Source organism: Grampus griseus (genome assembly GCF_964374135.1).
Source record: "Grampus griseus genome assembly, chromosome: 7".
In the NCBI taxonomy this organism is placed as follows: Eukaryota; Metazoa; Chordata; class Mammalia; order Artiodactyla; family Delphinidae; genus Grampus; species Grampus griseus.
Window position 1 is genome coordinate 15,312,778 of NC_139001.1, and position 17,657 is coordinate 15,330,434.

At 41.2% G+C, this 17,657-nt stretch overlaps 1 protein-coding gene across 2 annotated transcripts in view; it reads right to left on the reverse strand.

The window, feature by feature from the left end:
* Positions 1–360: 360 nt before the first annotated feature.
* The window catches only part of MOGAT1 (monoacylglycerol O-acyltransferase 1), a 33,490-nt gene continuing 16,193 nt past the window's right edge, over positions 361–17,657 (reverse strand). The window contains exons 2-6 of one of the 2 annotated variants that reach the window (XM_082657859.1): positions 16,900–17,078; positions 16,347–16,551; positions 13,965–14,139; positions 13,209–13,408; positions 361–6,230 (exon numbers count right to left, since the gene is read on the reverse strand). In XM_082657859.1, coding sequence (XP_082513985.1) covers positions 6,076–6,230; positions 13,209–13,408; positions 13,965–14,139; positions 16,347–16,551; positions 16,900–17,078 — 914 coding nt within the window. In that variant the 3' untranslated portion in view covers positions 361–6,075. Of the gene's footprint in view, positions 6,231–11,867; positions 12,588–13,208; positions 13,409–13,964; positions 14,140–16,346; positions 16,552–16,899; positions 17,079–17,657 lie in introns of those variants that run through there. The other variant, XM_082657860.1, reaches the window with a different exon arrangement.

Sequence of the window (17,657 nt, forward strand, 5' to 3'; positions counted from 1 at the left end):
ATCCAAAAAGAAACGCAGTGCCCACTAGAAGTGATTCACTTGATTGAGAACCTGTACATTTTGTGACCGGCTTTTTAATATTTCTGGATCTGAGAGGTTTCACACTTACTCCAACCACATGAGACCACAGCAATTTCCTGCCTTGTTTCCTCTCCCTGCCCTCTGCTCATGCTTCACCCTGCACACCTGCACTTTTTCGTTAGCCCTGCCCCTGCTTTCTGTCTTGACTTTTATCCCATCATGTGAATTTAAAGGACTGACTCTTCAGTAGGAGAATTTGCAATGCTCACCTTTTCACTGCATTTCCCTTGCTTGTATTCATCCCCAAGTCCAAGTTAATTCAGCCTTGTCAAGGTGTGAGAAAAGGAAAAGCATTCCATCCAAGTGAAACACCACACCCACACAATTGTAACTTGAGCAGAAAACCCATTTATTGGTGAAAACTTTACAAAACGAGAGCTTTTAAAAAGCACACAGCCACACACCCAATAATGAAAATATAAAAATTCACCATCTCCTATAAAGAGTTTAACAAGTAATAAACTGTTATGCCCTAGTTTTGAATGATATAAAGGAGGAAGCCTCATAGATAAATTTCTCTGATTTTTACTTAGAGATTTAAATTATTTCTTAAAAACACCATGATGAAAGGTCACTGTGAAGAAATTTCAGTAGCAATCTGTGTTTTATAAATAACAAGAAAGTGAGACAATCGTTTGAACTCACTACATGTCTTGGAGGAACACAATCAAATGAGGATGGTACAGGAAAAGGAAAAGTCATCACATAAATCTGCATCTCCAACTAGATGTCATCACAATGACCGAAAAAAGGCCAGGGAGAGACCACAGAGATAGAGCCAGAAGGAACCTCGGAGATCATTCACTCCTAACTCTATTTACATAGGAAGCCACCGAGCCCACGTCACACAGCCAATTAGTGGAAGGCCAGAGGCTAAAGGACGATTTGAACATAGAAGCCTGGAGAGCAGAAAAGAATGCGATAGTTACTTTCTCTGGTTGTCTCAACATGACTGCATCCCCATAAAAGAGGGATTGAAATCCAACCAGCAAGACCTTAAGCTCCACGTTGGTTTGGAAATGGAATAGGAGAGAATCACGCCAATTCCCAATGCCTTCGGGAATACAAGGAAGGTCGGATTTATCTTTATTCTCAAGAGAGCCTAAGATAATTCATAACCAGAATCTAAGAGCTATTAAAAAAAAAAAAAAAAAAGCAGCTGTGACAAGCCAGCTGGAGGAGGCTGAAGCCAAAATGGACTGGGGCTTGGAGCAGACTGTGAGGTGACAGAAACTCTGCTTGCTCCCCTGTCTGAGGTTCTGTCACCCGCCCTGGGCCTGAGGCAGCCTGCCCCATCCTGCTGCTCTTATAAGGCTCCAGTGGCTAAGCCTGTTGTTGGAAACTTGGGCTTTGCCCAGGACACATCACCAAAATAGCTCTTGCAAAAAGGAAAAGTCAACAATGCAGTGTACTGATCTCAAGAAAGGAAAATGTTCTTAATACCAATAAGACAGAGCTTGCTGCAGAGCTGTTAAATTCCTTGCCTTAAGTGTATTTTTAATCGTACTCTACTTCTTTGACACTTTTGCTTTATAGGAGGATTCCTGGGTTTACTAATCTACAGTCACAGAATAGCAGTACCTCCTGTTCAATCTGGAACATGGGGTCAGTTCCAATGCGTATTAAACCTCACTGGGGTTCAGCTGCTTCATCTGCAGAAGGAATATCTGACAGACTATGAAGTCCCTTCTAGCTCTAAAACTGGGCTTCCACGGCACCATCCGTCAAACTTCCTGGTCGATGCCTCAAGCGTTCACGGAGAGATGGCAGAAGTCGGCTCTCTTTGGGCCAGGATCGAAACACACGCAAGGCACCGTTTCTGCCACTGAGGAACTCATCACCCCATGGGTTAACTATGAATTGAGATAAAATTTCTTCTTCTCATAGAAGATTATTAAGGCACTAAGTTGATGGTGTTTGGGAAGGAGTAATTCAAATAACTAAAATATTGGGTTGGCCAAAAAGTTCGTTCGGGTTTTCGTAACATTGAAATCTGGAACAAACTTTTTGGTCAACCCAATACGAGGCATTAGAGAAATCCCTCTGTTTTAAATATAAAGAACTGCTTCTGTGTTTACCATCCTAGAGAAACAGGAGCAACGACTTGGTTATTTCGACACTGCCTTGTTTTTCTCCTTTAAAAAGATATACACATTCTACTAGAAGGAACTCTCCCAGCCCCACAAACAGACATTTTATCACCTAGCTTAGAAAAAATATATATATATATGAGAACTAGCAAACTTGGGCTATTGGAGAAAACCAACCAACTGACAGATCCCATCCACATTTTCTCCTGTTTCAGAGGAAAAGAAGACGAAGATAACGCACCACAAACATGTTTTCAGATTTATCACCAATTTGGCAGTCTGCACCAGTGAGGTAGTTTGGAAGAGACGCAAAGTTACAGAAGTAAGGGCACTGAATCTAGATTCCACCTCCTGTGCTTCCCTTGACAGAAATATACCTTCTACTGGAAGTAGGGATTTTACTTTTAACCCTACACAAATAATAAAGGCTCACTCATCACCCCTGACTTATACAGACTTTGACTGTTTTCACAGTCCTGGTGAAGGATTTGCATAAATCACGCAGCATCCCTTGCCCCGGTTCCCCTTGAGACAGAGCAAAACTGGTTGGCTTTCATAAGCACCAAAGCTGCAAACCTCATTGTGAACGTCACAGACCTAGCTGGGTAGGGACAATTTCAATACTTCTAGCTGCAAGACAAAGGAAATGACTCAGCCTGCACCTGGTGTGCAAAGGAAACAGGAGAAAGAGATGTCCAAATCAAATAGCATAAATGCACATTTTCTTAAGGCAATCTGCCCAGTTTCTCTTCCAGTGTTCTGGGGTTATTTCTGTTGTTGTTGTTGTTCTTGTTATTTTGTTTTGCTGTTTAAATTTTACATGCAATTATATATTAGATGAGAAGCTTTAAAGTTGAGGAGATCTCCATCCAACCATACTAGTGAATACAATACATGGCTCACGTTTGTGTTGTAGCAAAAATTCCTATAAAAATATTCATCTGCGGGCTTCCCTGGTGGCGCAGTGGTTAAGAATCCGCCTGCCAATGCAGGGGACACGGGTTCGAGCCCTGGCCCGGGAAGATCCCACATGTTGCGGAGCAACTAACCCCAGGAGCCACAACTACTGAGCCCACGCGCCTAGAGCCCGTGCTCCGCAACAAGAGAAGCCACTGCAATGAGAAGCCCACGCAGCAACAAGGACCCAACACAGCCAAAAATAAATAAATAAATTTATTTATTTTAAAAATACATATATATTCATTTGCAGTCTGTAGGACTGTATGGAACTTACAACTATGCTTTGAGTTTATGAAAGGACTTCTGGCTTTGCTGGATTAAGACCTCTGGAGATCAACTCCCTAATACGTACCTGAAAATAAGATTTTATGTATGCCAAAATTAAAGTTGCCGATGTCTAGATTTTTTAAATGGCATAATTCTAAATAAATTCATCAGAGCAGAACTTTTCCCAGTTTTCAGGGCCTCTGCTTTCCACACATGGGCTTTAACTGCTTCCTAGACAATCCAGTGGAGGTTGGTGGTCATCTTGGCCCCCTCACTACTGAGTGTGAGATTAAAATTCATACCTTGTGAGATCGCAAAAGACTGTGTCATGAGATTTTCATAAACTTCTCCAAAGGAATGAAGTTCATGGATTTTATAATACTTAAAGGCCTTTAGTTGTTGTGGTTACTTGGGCCTCACAGCTCTGTCAGAAAGACTTACCCCTGACCAGCTAGGGCATAGTTTTATGTAAATGGCACTCCTTTTACATTTGTTTGGTATTGAATAATACCAAAAAGGATTTATCGTCAAATTATCCGCATCTATTAAAATAGGATGTGTCCTGGGAATTCCCTGGAGGTCCAGCGGTTAGGACTTGGCATTTTCACTGCCAGAGGCCAGGTTCAACCCCTGGTCGGGGAGCTAAGATCCCGCAAGCCACAAGGAGAGGCCAGAAAAAAAAAAAAAGAGAGAGAGAGAGAGAATAAAATAGGATGTGCCCTGTTCCCTGCTTTGACGGAAGAACTGATCTAATTTTAAGGCCTTGGGTCAGTGGCCTCCTGGACTGCTCAACCATATGAAGCCAAAGGGATGCTGGCCTAAAAGTCTTCTATAGAACAATTGAGAAGGTTCCCTTTTTCGTGTGTGAAATGCCTTTCTACTCACGGCATTACCCAGCATGACTGTGTTTTGCTGTTGCTACGCCCAATCCAGGCTCTAGCCCAGGGCCTGATGTTTTAAAAATTAGGGGTTTTAACACATATTAACAGTAAGTTAGAACAACTCAGTAAAGTTGCCCCCAAATACTGAGAGTGGAGGAGGTATAGAAAGACATGTGGCAGTGGAGATCACTTGGAAACTAGATATTCTTCTTACTTACTGGATGATTACTTAATGCTTAGTGACTAATTCTCAGAAACCCTCCTCAACTTGCTCTTTACAAACCAGTCTGCGATACTGTCAATTACTGGCACGGGACAATCACACATAAATTACCTCCTTCGGAAAGTACGTCTTTTCTGAGAATAGGTTTCATACTATGGTACAGCTTAAAAAAATTCTTCACCTATGGCAAGGTTTGTGAGTCCACCTAGAAATACGCCCATTCAACAAGTACTTATTTCATGCCTACTACGTATCATGAGCTGACCCAGGCGCTAAGGAGACATCCATGAACAGGAAGGACAAGGATCCCGCCCTCCCGGACCTGACATTCTGGTTTAGGGAGAATCATATAACCGGAGTCAACTGGTCCCATCTCTCCAGAGGGCGCTGCCTCTCAGAGCTCATCTTACTCGAAGAGGCCATATTGGAAGACAATTAAAACCCCTCCTTTTACTGTGAAAACCTTTTGGAATTTCAATGTCTTAAAACCCGTCCAAAGCATGTCTTCCAAAAGACCTCCTTACCGGTAGCAAATGAACATATTTCTAAGCAAATGGCAACAATGAATATTTCTAAGCATAATTAGAAAAGAGAAGACATGCTCTCATCCACATGCGTTTCCATATGGTAGATTCATCCTGTTTCCAAAATGGCATTAAAATTCTGCAATATTGTATAAAAATGCGTTGGTTGATATGACCTAAAGGATCAAATTATCTAAGTCTTAAAAGTAACATTATTCACTAATAAATGGTCTGTTCAAGCAGAAAAAAAAATGATGTCCTCCAGTTCTACATGGCAAGTTATTTTACACACTGTCTCGTAAATGTTCCAGCTGTGCTGAACAACAGCTGTCATATTCAGTGAAAAAGCCACATTAAGTTATTGTAATATTTAGTAAAGGGGTCTAATTATTTTTTTTGAAGCTGTCATTTTTTTTAAGCACATGAATAATTTTGGGGGTATTTTGGCTGCGTTGGGTCTTCATTGCTGCGCACAGGCCTTCTCTAGTTGTGGCGAGCAGGGGCTACTCTTTGCTGTGGTGCGTGGGCTTCTCATTGCAGTGGCATCTCTTGTTGCGGAGCATGGGGTCTAGGCACGCAAGCTTTAGTAGTTGTGGCTCACGGGCTCAGTAGTTGTGGCTCGTGGGCTCTAGAGCACAGGCTCAGTAGTTGTGGCGCACAGGTTTAGTTGCTCTGTGGCATCTGGGATCTTCCCAGGCCAGGGCTGGAACTCGAGTCCCCTGCATTGGCAGGTGGATCCCTAACCACTGCGCCACCAGGGAAGTCCTGCACGTGAATAATTCTAAACCTTTTCTTAACCTGTAAAATAATTTTTACCTTCCTAAATGAGGAAGACGATTAAAAGGCTGATAATCATCTCCAACCTTACCCTACAGTCACCCACTGGATTTTTAGTTACCATAGATAAACATCAACATCTGTCACCATACATAATACTTCTCAGTTGCAAATCTGATTCCTTCATCAAAGAAAAAATTTAATTTATTTAAAATATTTGTTCTTCCAACGGGATATTCTCTCGCCCTCTTGCATGCCTTCGAGGAGGAGGGTTATCTAAAAATGAGAGTTTCATTTTCTGGAATACCATACTTCCCTTTGTGCTCCTCAAATAATTTCCTTAGCTCGTCCATATAGGTCTGATGCAACTCCTCAATCTGCTCTGGGGTTGGGTGCAGGGTCTGACGAACAGGGATTGGGCGGCCAACTGCAAAAACAGAGAATACATCATACATAAGAAATCAAAACCACTCCACCACAAACTACCACCTCTAATGGACAGCCCTAGAAAGATCTCCCAATCAGAATCTGTCAGGCCTGCCAGCTCCCATCCCTTTTTCCTTTTACTGGCTGCCTGCCGTAGTCACACCATCTCTTTTGGTAGCAAATAAAGAGCTTTCCTTCTCAGCAGACGCTGGATTGTCAGGATGCTTGTGGTTTTGACTTTGAGTCAAATGAACTACTGTGCTGGCTGCAGCTGGGAGATAAGAGGACATTGCTGTGTGTGCACGTCAGCAGCTCGCTCCTCTGGTACAGCTGACAGCCAGACCACAGTGCTCTATTATCACTGCCTGGGAAATCTTAGCTCATGAGGCAGCAGCCCTCTATTCTGGCTCTGTTTAATGTCATCCTAAAAAAATGAAAAGAATATATATCTTCACTGCTAAGTATCTGTACCAGAAAACATACATAATCACAAGGATTCCACTGTCTGTAATGGTGGAAAACAAAACCAACCAAAAGTATTAATAGAAAAACACATTAAATAAACCACAGACCATTCATTCAGTGGAATCCTAGGCAGCAATTCTTTTAAAAACTAAATGATATTTTTGTAACTGTGTATGGTGACTTATTGTGGTGATCATTTTACAATATATACAAATATCAAATCAACACTTGAAGCTAACTGTTATATGCAATTATATCTCAATTTAAAAAATGAGATGTCTAAAATGCTGTAGGTGGGGAAAAGTTGTAAAATAACATAGTATGATCCTATTTATTAAAAATGTCTCTATCTAGGTGCATTATAAGCTTTTAGTGCACTAAGCAAATCTACACGGATAGCCCTTACCTGGAGCGAGGGAGGTAGAGCTGGGGGAATTTACATTTTATCTGTATTGTATGAATTTTCTACAATGAGAAGGCATTGGTGTTATCTGTATAATTAAAAATGAACTAATTAATTTTTTAAAACCTAGCAATTTCTACATGTATTTTAAGGCATTTATATAATAAATAGCTTTTATCTCACTTGTGTCAGATTTTGAGACACTAGATATACGTGGCCCCACCTCCTGCTGCCCTCAGTCCTCTCTGCTACTCATAGCGACCTCTGCTGGCCTGATGCTGCTACCGACGCCAGGAGTTGAAAAGGTACAGGATGTTCAATGAACGGCAAACTGCTGACTGCATTTGATTAGCTTGGGCATGAGGTCAAATGGGGCTGTAGGTAACAGAATGGCACTCGCAGGGCCTCCTTTGCCCACCCGGAGTCTCCCCACGCTACATCCAAGGTTCGATCCATGTTAGTAACAAAAGGTGATTAGTTAAGAAGGTACCAGAGAAAGAAGGAAGTGATAAATAACAGTAGAAGAAAGTGTGACAATAGTATGGGAGGTAAGGGAGCACAGAGAAGGGAATGTATACACACAAACACACACACATATATTATAATATATTATATATTAAGAAGATATCTATCTATATTTATATACAATGTTACACATAATCTATATATCCTATGTATAGATATATAACCTCCTTATCACAACATTAGTATTCTCAAATTGCTACGTTTTTAACCATATATAGCCTCAAGAAGCTCCTATACAGTTTTCCTTGAAAGCTTGGATGTCAAACATACATAGTAGACATCAGTCCTTTGTAGGCAACCTTGAAGCTTCCATCCAGCTCCGATCTTTGTTGTTGTCTGAGGAAAGAAACTGAGAAATTTATGTGCTCATTGAGAAATCTACCTGCAAATCTACTAGCAAATCTGTGGTGTTACAGAAATAGCTTCTGTTTTCTTAGTGAAATTATCCCAAGGAGAGAGGTTAAGTGCAACTATTCTGGGTGGGAAGGGGGATTTATAAAGAGATACAGTGGTCCAAGAAGATGAAGAGTGCTGTTCCCAGCTTACTTCAATTAGGCCTTGTGAATTCTGAATTATTGAGTCTTATTTCCTGAGATATCCTACAGTTAATTCCAATCCTGTTCTTTTCCTATTAAGAGTTTTATTATATTTCAGATAGTTCTTCCAGAGGGCTCAAACACGCTCCTCTAAATTGAGTTTAGCATCATTAGATTTTTCCCTTTAAACTGTGAGACAAACACAGTCATACTTGTCTTTCTCTTATTTACCCACAAAGAAACTGAGATGCTGAAAGTTTCTAAACTATACATACACAAAAACAAACAAAAACCAAAGGAAACGAAGATTTAAACCCAGCACTTCTGCCTCTCGTTACTAAACTAACCCAAAATTGGATTAGAGAGCAAGAACCTTTCTCAATTACTTTTTAGGGATACAGACAGAGGTAACAAAACAAAAACTTGCAAATCTGAGAAGGGTCCCCGGAGCCCTAGAAGACCAGAGTTCCCTCTCTCCACAAAAAGGAGATTTTTACTATCAAGGAGAAGAAAGCTGTCTTCCACATAAGACTGGGTTAGTTAGAGACTGCTGCCTGACTCCCTTTTTATAACACAAAGGAAAAACCAGCTGCATTAGATTGCTCTGGAGGTAGAACTCCTTGCCCTGGAAAAATCAGCTAACATCTACTTGTGGCAGAGTCAGGAATCTTAGCTCTTGTTTATGTTTCCGTGCTTTTTATAGCTGGCATGCTCCTTTGTTCCCTTTTCAATTCCATCCAACAATTCAGGATTAGTTATGTCTTTATTGCCTTACACAGCAGGCTTGCTCTAACTCCTGTGATGCTGCGCTGTATTTACCTAGATGGAGAATAAGCAGCTTCACGAGCTATTGTATTTGCAGCTGGAGAAGAGCTTGGAGATGGGAGTTATTTTCTTCTCATTGAGGCAAAGAGTTGGTATTTCTCAATAAGGAGCCTTTTTTCTATTTCTCTGTAATTGTGAACATTTTGCAGTTTTCTCTCTCTAATGGTCTCACATAGGAATTGCTCTTTCTTTAGATGCTACATAGCCATACACAAGAGACAGACCAGGCACAGAGCTGGGCGGAGTGGGATTTGGGAAGAGTCAAAACCTGGGTTCAAGTAAACCTCTGGCTTATGATGGAGTCTCAGAAGACACCCAATGTAAGTATGTGTGTATATAAGTGTGTATACATATGCACACACACACACTCATGAACATTTACTGAGCACTTAATACATTGTACTGGGCACCATACTAATTCCTTTATTATTACCTCCTTTAATCCCTACTTTACAATTAAAATTTAAATTAGGATCCCCTTCCTTCCTTTCTATTTCAGAAAATCCATTAGCCTGCTTTTTTTCCCATTAGGATAGAATAATGACTTGAAACAAAATGGACTACTTTTGTCCTCAAGTGGTTCCAAACCAGTTTTATTTAAATAAGGTACATTCCCTTCCCTAACTTTTTTATCAAAAAAAAAAAAAAATTCAAACCTATAGAAAAAAATAACACAATGAGCACTTGCATGCTCTTCCTCTAGACTCACCAGTTTTAAACATTTTGTGCACACACACACAATATGTATACGGATATACACACGTATTATTATTTTTATTTTTGTAGAACCATTTGAGAGTAAGTTGTAGACATCATTGATTCGATCATGCTATCTGCCTTAAAACTGCTCATGCTATAAAGACGAAGTTGAAAACCTATTCCAGCTTAAAGTAGGCTAAAGAAAGTGAAAATTAAATGCAATGTATGATCCTGCTATGGGAAAAAAAACTGCCCCCCACCAAAACACATAGCTAAAAAGAATGTTATTGTGGCAACTGATGAAATTTGGGTATGGCATGTACACTAGTTAATAGCATTTAATCGATGTTCAATTTCCTGAATTGTACTGACATTATAAAAGAGAATAATCTTGTTCTTAAGAGATAGACATAAAAGTAATTAGGAACAAATGGTCATGTTGTTTGCACTTAAACAGTTCAGCAATAACAACAGTAAAAGGTGTATTTATGATACCATTAGAGAGAGAGAGAAAAACCGTAGCAAAAATGTTAACCGGTGAGTCTAGGAGAAAGGCACACAGGAGTTCGTTTTACTACTCGTGAGACTTTTCTGAACATTTGAAATTTTTCAACATGACATTTTAAAACTTAAATCCAACACATACTAGGACACATGAAATTTCCTCCTTTAAACAGCAAGTTTCCCTTGTATTTTACTTTCTTACCCAAACAACTTTCTGTCATACCACCTGTACTGGCTCTACGACTTGAACTTAATAGTAAATTCATCTTAAAAAATTTTAATATGTACTTGTTCTATTTCTGAAAACTTAAGAATTATAATCAGACAGTCCTAACTAAAGACTAGACTTTAAGAACAGTGTGTAAAGGGTCACAGTTCCTTGCAAGAATGTTGCTTTTGTTTGTTTGTTTCTGCATCACAGACCTCCAGGAGGGCAGGGATTTTGCCTTATTTGTTCTCTGCTATGTTCTCAGTGCCCACAGGGTAGGAGCTCAAGACACATTTGTGAATCAACGAATTAGTCTTTAGTTAGTTCCTTGCAACATTCTTGCAAGGAACTGGACCCTGTACACACTGTTCTTAATGTCTAAACTCATTTCCTTTTTCTCTCCCAGTTGTCATGATGGATGTGACATTGAAATCAGTTTCTCTCCATTATTATGTAATAAAACATAATCTATGTGAACACTTTATTGTACTTGGATAAACTGATAATAACCCGGAGAAAATATATAAATGACATACTATTTGTGACACATAAAGAAAATGTATGGTAGCTTCTTTATAAATTATGTCCATTGAGAATGACCCTCAGGAAAGAGGAAAGAAGGTCTTGATGGAAGATGCAGAGAAACCTGATGGTTTAGCAAAGTCTGGTGTAAGAAATATGCAGAGACTGATGATGGCATCTTAGAATTAGCCAGAGCACCTTTTTAAAGGGATTTTAACTAACAGGACATTAACAGACAAAACCATTACTGTCCTAGGGAATCTTAGTGAATCTTGCTCACACTACAATGAATGCTCTGGGGACTTCCCTGGCGGCGCAGTGGTTAAGAATCCGCCTGCCAATGCAGGGGACACGGGTTCGAGCCCTGGTCCGGGAAGATCCCACATGCCGCGGAGCAACTAAGCCCGTGCGCCACAACTACTGAAGCCCGCGCTCTAGAGCCCACGCTCTGCAACATGAGAAGCCACCGCAGTGAGAAGCCCGCACACTGCAATGAAGAGGGGCCCCCACTCGCCTAAACTAGAGAAAGCCCGGGCACAGCAACAAAGACCCAACGCAGCCAAAAATAAATAAATAAAATAAATAAATCTATTTTTAAAAAATGAATGCTCTGGTTGAAGTTGCTGATGAAGTGGGGTCTGAGAGACATGGGGGAAAACTATTTACAGGATGGAGAATCAGAGCATCTCTGGACACCTGGGAGTGAGAGGATTATAGATGCAGTAATGATTTAGGGTGAATTCAACTAATATTTAGTGAGTTCTTGTGATGCAAGGTGGAGTTAACAAACTCTTAATTAAGTAGAAGGGGGAGCAGAAGGACCCCAAAACAACTTGCCACTCTGGACGCTGCCTGAATTCTGCTTGGGGTGTGTCAGGGAGTCAGCAGAGAAACAGCTCTGGGTTTGAAGTGCACTGATTTAAAACAGAAATGAGCATAGCAACTTAGATCATGGTTTCAATATCATATTGTGTTTTATTCTCTGGCGCATGTGAATGATACATAACTTTTGCTTTTGTTTACGGAACTGTAAATAACTTAGCCCTAACTTGTGTTTCTCCAAGTAAATAGAAGTCTTTAAATACACATTGTCTGAGGGTCTGGTTCACACAAACCAGGCTGCTCTCAGCCATCTGGCTCCCACCTGATCACCATAAGAGCATGCAGCTGAGTCTTTATGCAACATGCATATCCTTAGCTTGGTTTTTAAAAGGCTTCACATAATAGCAGGATTCTGAGGATGCTAGAGACTAGAATTGGTGTTTCTGATGTAATCGTTCGGGGGGTAAGTGGAAGGATGCACTGAAGCAATTTTCTTTTGTTCTGAGTCTTTAAGAGATGCATGCTTGCGCTTCCCTGGTGGCGCAGTGGTTGAGAGTCCACCTGCCGATGCAGGGCACGCGGGTTCGTGCCCCGGTCCGGGAGGAGGCTGGGCCCGTGAGCCGTGGCCGCTGAGCCTGCGCGTCCGGAGCCTGTGCTCCGCAACGGGAGAGGCCACAACAGCGAGAGGCCCGCGTACCGCAAAAAAAAAAAAAAAAGAGATGCATGCTTGACAGGCATTAAGTAAAAACCAGAGCTATAAACACGGAAGGACCTAGAGATGATCATACTAAGTGAGGTGAGCCCGACAGAGACAGACAAATACCATACGATATCGCTTATATGTGGAATCTAAAAAAAAAAAAAGATACAAATGAACTTATTTACAAAACAGAAATAGACCACAGACTTATGGTTACCAAAGGGCAAAGGACGGGGGAAGGGATAAATGAGGTGTTTGGGGTTAATGTCGTCGTCATCATCCTCCCCCATTTTAATCCTCCCACACGTGCCATTTTTAAAGATAAAATCAGTCTATATTAGGATACATGTATCTAGTTGGGGAAAAAATGCTTTTGCCGTATGAACTGATGCCTATGTGAACTAAACATGACGAAGACATCTATTACACAGAAATGTCCACATATTAATAGACTCTGATGTAACATGTTCAAAGAACTGCTATGTTGTAATCTGCTAGTACAGAGAAATAGATTCATCCTAGAGTATTAGAAATTCTATTTCTAAAATTGAATTCTATTTGTAGTTCAACAGCAATATTTTTAAAATAATTGATTCCCATTCAAATGGAAAACATAGTCATTTCGTAAATAAAAGGCAGACTGTAACTGAAGCTCAAATAACACCTATAGGATTATTATTTTAGGAAGGTCTTACTCAAAGCTATCTCAGTAACAATAAACATAGCTCAGAGCAAGGTAATCCTTTTTACTCAGTCTTTGATGTACATACCAACAGTGTGGATGGGCTTCCTATAGGGCATTAGGCCAAAATTGTATTGAAAAACTCCTCTGGCGTGGAACAGTGGCAAAGCAAATCCCATGATCTTCTGTAGTTTCTCCTGCACAGCTCGAAGCCATGAGCCTTCAGGGTTGCTAACTTGTTTAAACAGTTCATTTTCACCAAAAGAAAAAACTGGCACCAAATAAGCACTGCAAATAACAAGGAGGAAGAATAAGCATTTTCAATGAAAAGGATTTAAATATTTCATTTAGCCCAGCTGACTTTTACAACAGAGTCCTAACAATCCTTTAACGTTCCCAAGCCTCCCTATAGCGCTAAGTTCATGTTCCACACATTGAAACTGACTTATACCTGAGGTCCTTTGGGGAGGTACCTCAGCAGCCTTAGTGGTTTGTGGAATTTTATTCTATAGAAAATCAAGGTTCCAGGAAGCTTCTTTGTCATCTGTGGTTTTGGCCATGGTTCATTTGTTCATTTGGCTGGGAATTTATACTGTGCCTATAAAATTTTGTGTTTTTTGGTTTTCCTCTTACAGACAAGTTGAATTGCTGGATGCCATGACATTGAGTTACCTTAGTGGGAAGGTTGTATTTCATTCCCCATAAACATCCACACCTGCTTTCATTGGGAAGCCGATTAGGAGCTCCGTCTTTAAGGGCCAGAAAAATTACTTCACTTCTTTGTGTTCATTTAATAATGTGTTAACTACCCTGACCCAGTTGCCTGAAATGAAAAGCCACTTACCCATGGGTCAAAGCAATTTTCACAAATCCCTTCCGCTGGCGGATGAACAGAGTGAACTTTCCAGGATGGGCATCCAGTGATTCCTCTGCACCCCCAAGCACAATGACTGAGATGTTTCCACCTCCTTCCTTGCTCAGCACGTGAGACACGCTTCTCCTGGAAACTGAGACTGGCCCTTAGTGAATAAAACAAAAGGTGTTAACTAACTGCCCTTTTACACTCTTATCATAATGGTCTACGGCACCAGCAAATACGTCACAGACTTTCCTAGACTGCTTACATTTGGAGCAGTTTGCAGGTTTATAATTTTTTCATAGCTGACTCTTTGGTAATAGATTCCATTAATAAGATCTAACATTCTGGCAGGGGACAGGGTTAGGTCTTTAAAATGTCACTTGCTTATTACTAGGTCTATCACTTGTTCAGGTAGGTTGTGTACTGCTCATTTCTACAGATTCCGTTCATATTGCATTATAAGTAAAAGGTGCCCCCTGGAGTTGTTCAGTGCACAACCCTGCACAGCTGTATGCGGTAATCTTGATCGTTATCCTGGCAGATCCTTGCTCAGAACCAAACAGCATAACCTCCAAGAGGTTGGCCTGGATCTTTTGAACACACAATGGTCTGTTTTCAGGTATTCTTTATGGATTCTTATTTCTCAGACATGGATGTATAATGTAAATGGGTTCAAAAGTTCAGACATCTGACAAATAACCTACATCAATTGCTAAATCTGTGCGTGATTCCCAAATGTCTAGTTTGACTTTGGTAAACTGTTTATTTAAGACGAAAGTTACATAATTGTTCAGCCTTTATATCAGCCTTTCCCATGTAAACATAACTTTAAAGACTCCTTTTCAGATTTTAAATGGACTACGTACTCTTGGAGGAAAACACTATGAACTCTTGGAGGAAAACAGTAACAATGAAAACACAAACAACTTGTGACCCATATTTCAGAGACAACCACTTTTTAATGTCTTATTGTTTCCTTCCATTCTTGATTTTATCCGTTTTCTTTTTTTTAGTCATAAAAGAATGTGGGGCTTCCCTGGTGGCGCAGTGGTTAAGAATCCGCCTGCCAATGCAGGGAACACAGGTTCGAGCCCTGGTCCAGGAAGATCCCACATGCCATGGAGCAACTAAGCCTGTGTGCCACAACTACTGAGCCTGTGCTTTAGAGCCCAAGCGCCACAACTACTGAGCCTGCGTGCCACAACTACTGAAGCCCGCGCACCTAGAGCCCGTGCTCCATACTAGAGAAGCCACCGCAATGAGAAGCCCGCGCACCGCAACGAAGAGTAGCCCGCGCTCGCCGCAGCTATAGGAAGCCCGTGCACAGCAACGAAGACCCAATGCAGCCAAAAATAAATAAATATTTTATTAAATAAATAAATAAAGGTCAGAGCCTTGAGAATGGGCTATCCTGTATGTCAAAAAAAAAAAAAAAAAAGAATGTGTTAGTTTTATCAGGACACGGCCCTTCGTCTCTTGAAGGAAATTACATGCTCATTTTACTGTGGGTTCCTATTACTGGGGGAGAATAAAATTAGGACAGGATTCTGAATGATCAGCGACTCTCTGAAGAGAAGAGGCAGAGGGGGGTAGGTTAGAGGGTAGAGAACCTGAGCCCAAATAGGTGTGACCTTTCACTGAGTTCAAAGCCACGGCCATTCTGCTCTGCGTGCAGCGCTGGAGGCATTGCTTCCACTGGAAAGAGGGCCTCATGGATTTCCAGACACCTGGCAGTCCTCACTTGCCTCTGGACACTTCTCAGTTTCCTCCTGAGGCTTCCCTTCTTCAGGCCATGCTTAAATGCTGCTATTTCTCAGGGCTGTTAGGGACTAAATGTTTACGTTCCTCCAAAATTCATATGTTGAAACCTAACCCCCAATAGGATGGTATTAGGAGGTGGGGCCTTTGGGAGGTAATTAGGTCATGAGAGTGGAGCCCCCAGGAACGGGGTGAATGTTCTTATAGGAAAAGGGACAGAGCTAGCATGTTCTCTCTTTCTACCATGTGAAGATACAATGAGAAGATGGCCATCTGCAAGCCAGCAAGTGGGCCATCACCAGACACCAGATCTTCCCAGCCTTCAGACTGTGAGAAATAAATTTCTATTGTTCAAGCTACCCAGTCTATGGTATTCTCTTACAGCAGCTGAACTAAGACAGGCTCCTTTTCTGTCCCTGTTGTCTTTAACCTTATCTCTACATGTGGCACATGGATTCAAACCCCACTTATGTGTGCTGAGTTCTCCCAAATCCATCTCCTTAGAGTTTTACTCTAAGAAATTGTAAACCCAGCTGGTTTGGGAGGGGACATTCTATGTGGTCCTGCCCACCCAGAACCCTAGAGAAACAGTGATCTGCCTTCACTTACCACTACTCATCAGATATTCTCGGAAGAGCGGACACCGGAACCAAAATGGAAGCACGTGAAGATACGCGGTGAGGCCAGGAAACAGCTCCTTGAAGTTTGAATAATTTGTACAAAAGTTTCCAAAGGCTCCAGCAACAAGCACTCCATGGGGGTGAAACCCAAATATGTAGTTGTGACTTGGGTTCAAATCCCGAGTTTTGATGAGCTATAGTGCATTTATATGGACAGAAAAAAATAAAATGTTCCCTGATTAGTTTCCAGTAAGAAACAGAAGGACTCAGAATTAGTTCTGTGTTCAAGAGGAAATGAAGAACACGACTCATTTTCATTTCCTGGGGTAGAGCTGTTTCCAAATTTTTAAACTGTTTCCTGAACCCAGAGCCCCTCACACACAGCCTTCTAACTTTTGTCAATTTAGGTTAGACTCCATTTGGTAACTTGGGCTGAATTGCAGGCTCTCCCTCTAAAAAGGGAAAACTTGAAAAATATGTACTAACACATTTGAATTTTTTTCCCAGCTTAAAACCATACCATATAAAACAATTCTACTCACATGAATTGGAAAATAGTCCTTAAAGTACCTCCAAATGGTCCAGCTTCTGACCCAGTCAGATCTCCTGCCTCCTTGCTCTGGGGTTTGCCAGTCAAAGTAAAGCCATGTCAAATAAGGGATGTAGAGGAACCAGTAGTTGTATATGATCAGGAACACAATGACTCCAAGGCACACCTGTGCTGTAAGAAAGGGGAAGACCTCAGGAATCAGGGTCAGTTAGCATCTACTCACTGTACTGTACAATCACTGGCCCAAGGTAGGGGGGATCTAATATATACAAAGTGTGTTCAACTGAACCTTGGTTCAAGTGAGGTGATGTAACTAGACAGCAATGGTACAGTAGGACCTAACATTTCTTGGATGTTTAGTATATACCAAGTACTGTATTGTGGATTCCACCAAAATATTTTTAAATTTAATCCTCATATAGCCACAGCATCAATGAAGCAGCCCTAGCACGCCTAACATTCTTTTTATAAGAGGGAAGATAGCAGCTTAGGGAGGTTAAGTGAATTGCCCAAACTACACGGGGAAGTGGCTGACCTGTCTAAATTCAAGGTCCATTCTCAAAGCCCATGGCCCTACACCATCTCCCCGACGTGATACATGGAGGAACTGTCGCTGACAGGAGGAATGCAGAGGAATTCCTACAAGTGTTCACCTTGATTGAGCAGCTATTACGCATGTGCCCATGAAGAGGGCACATTCCAATGACAAACGTCATTTCCCGGAAGTCTATTGCCAGAGATAGATATGGC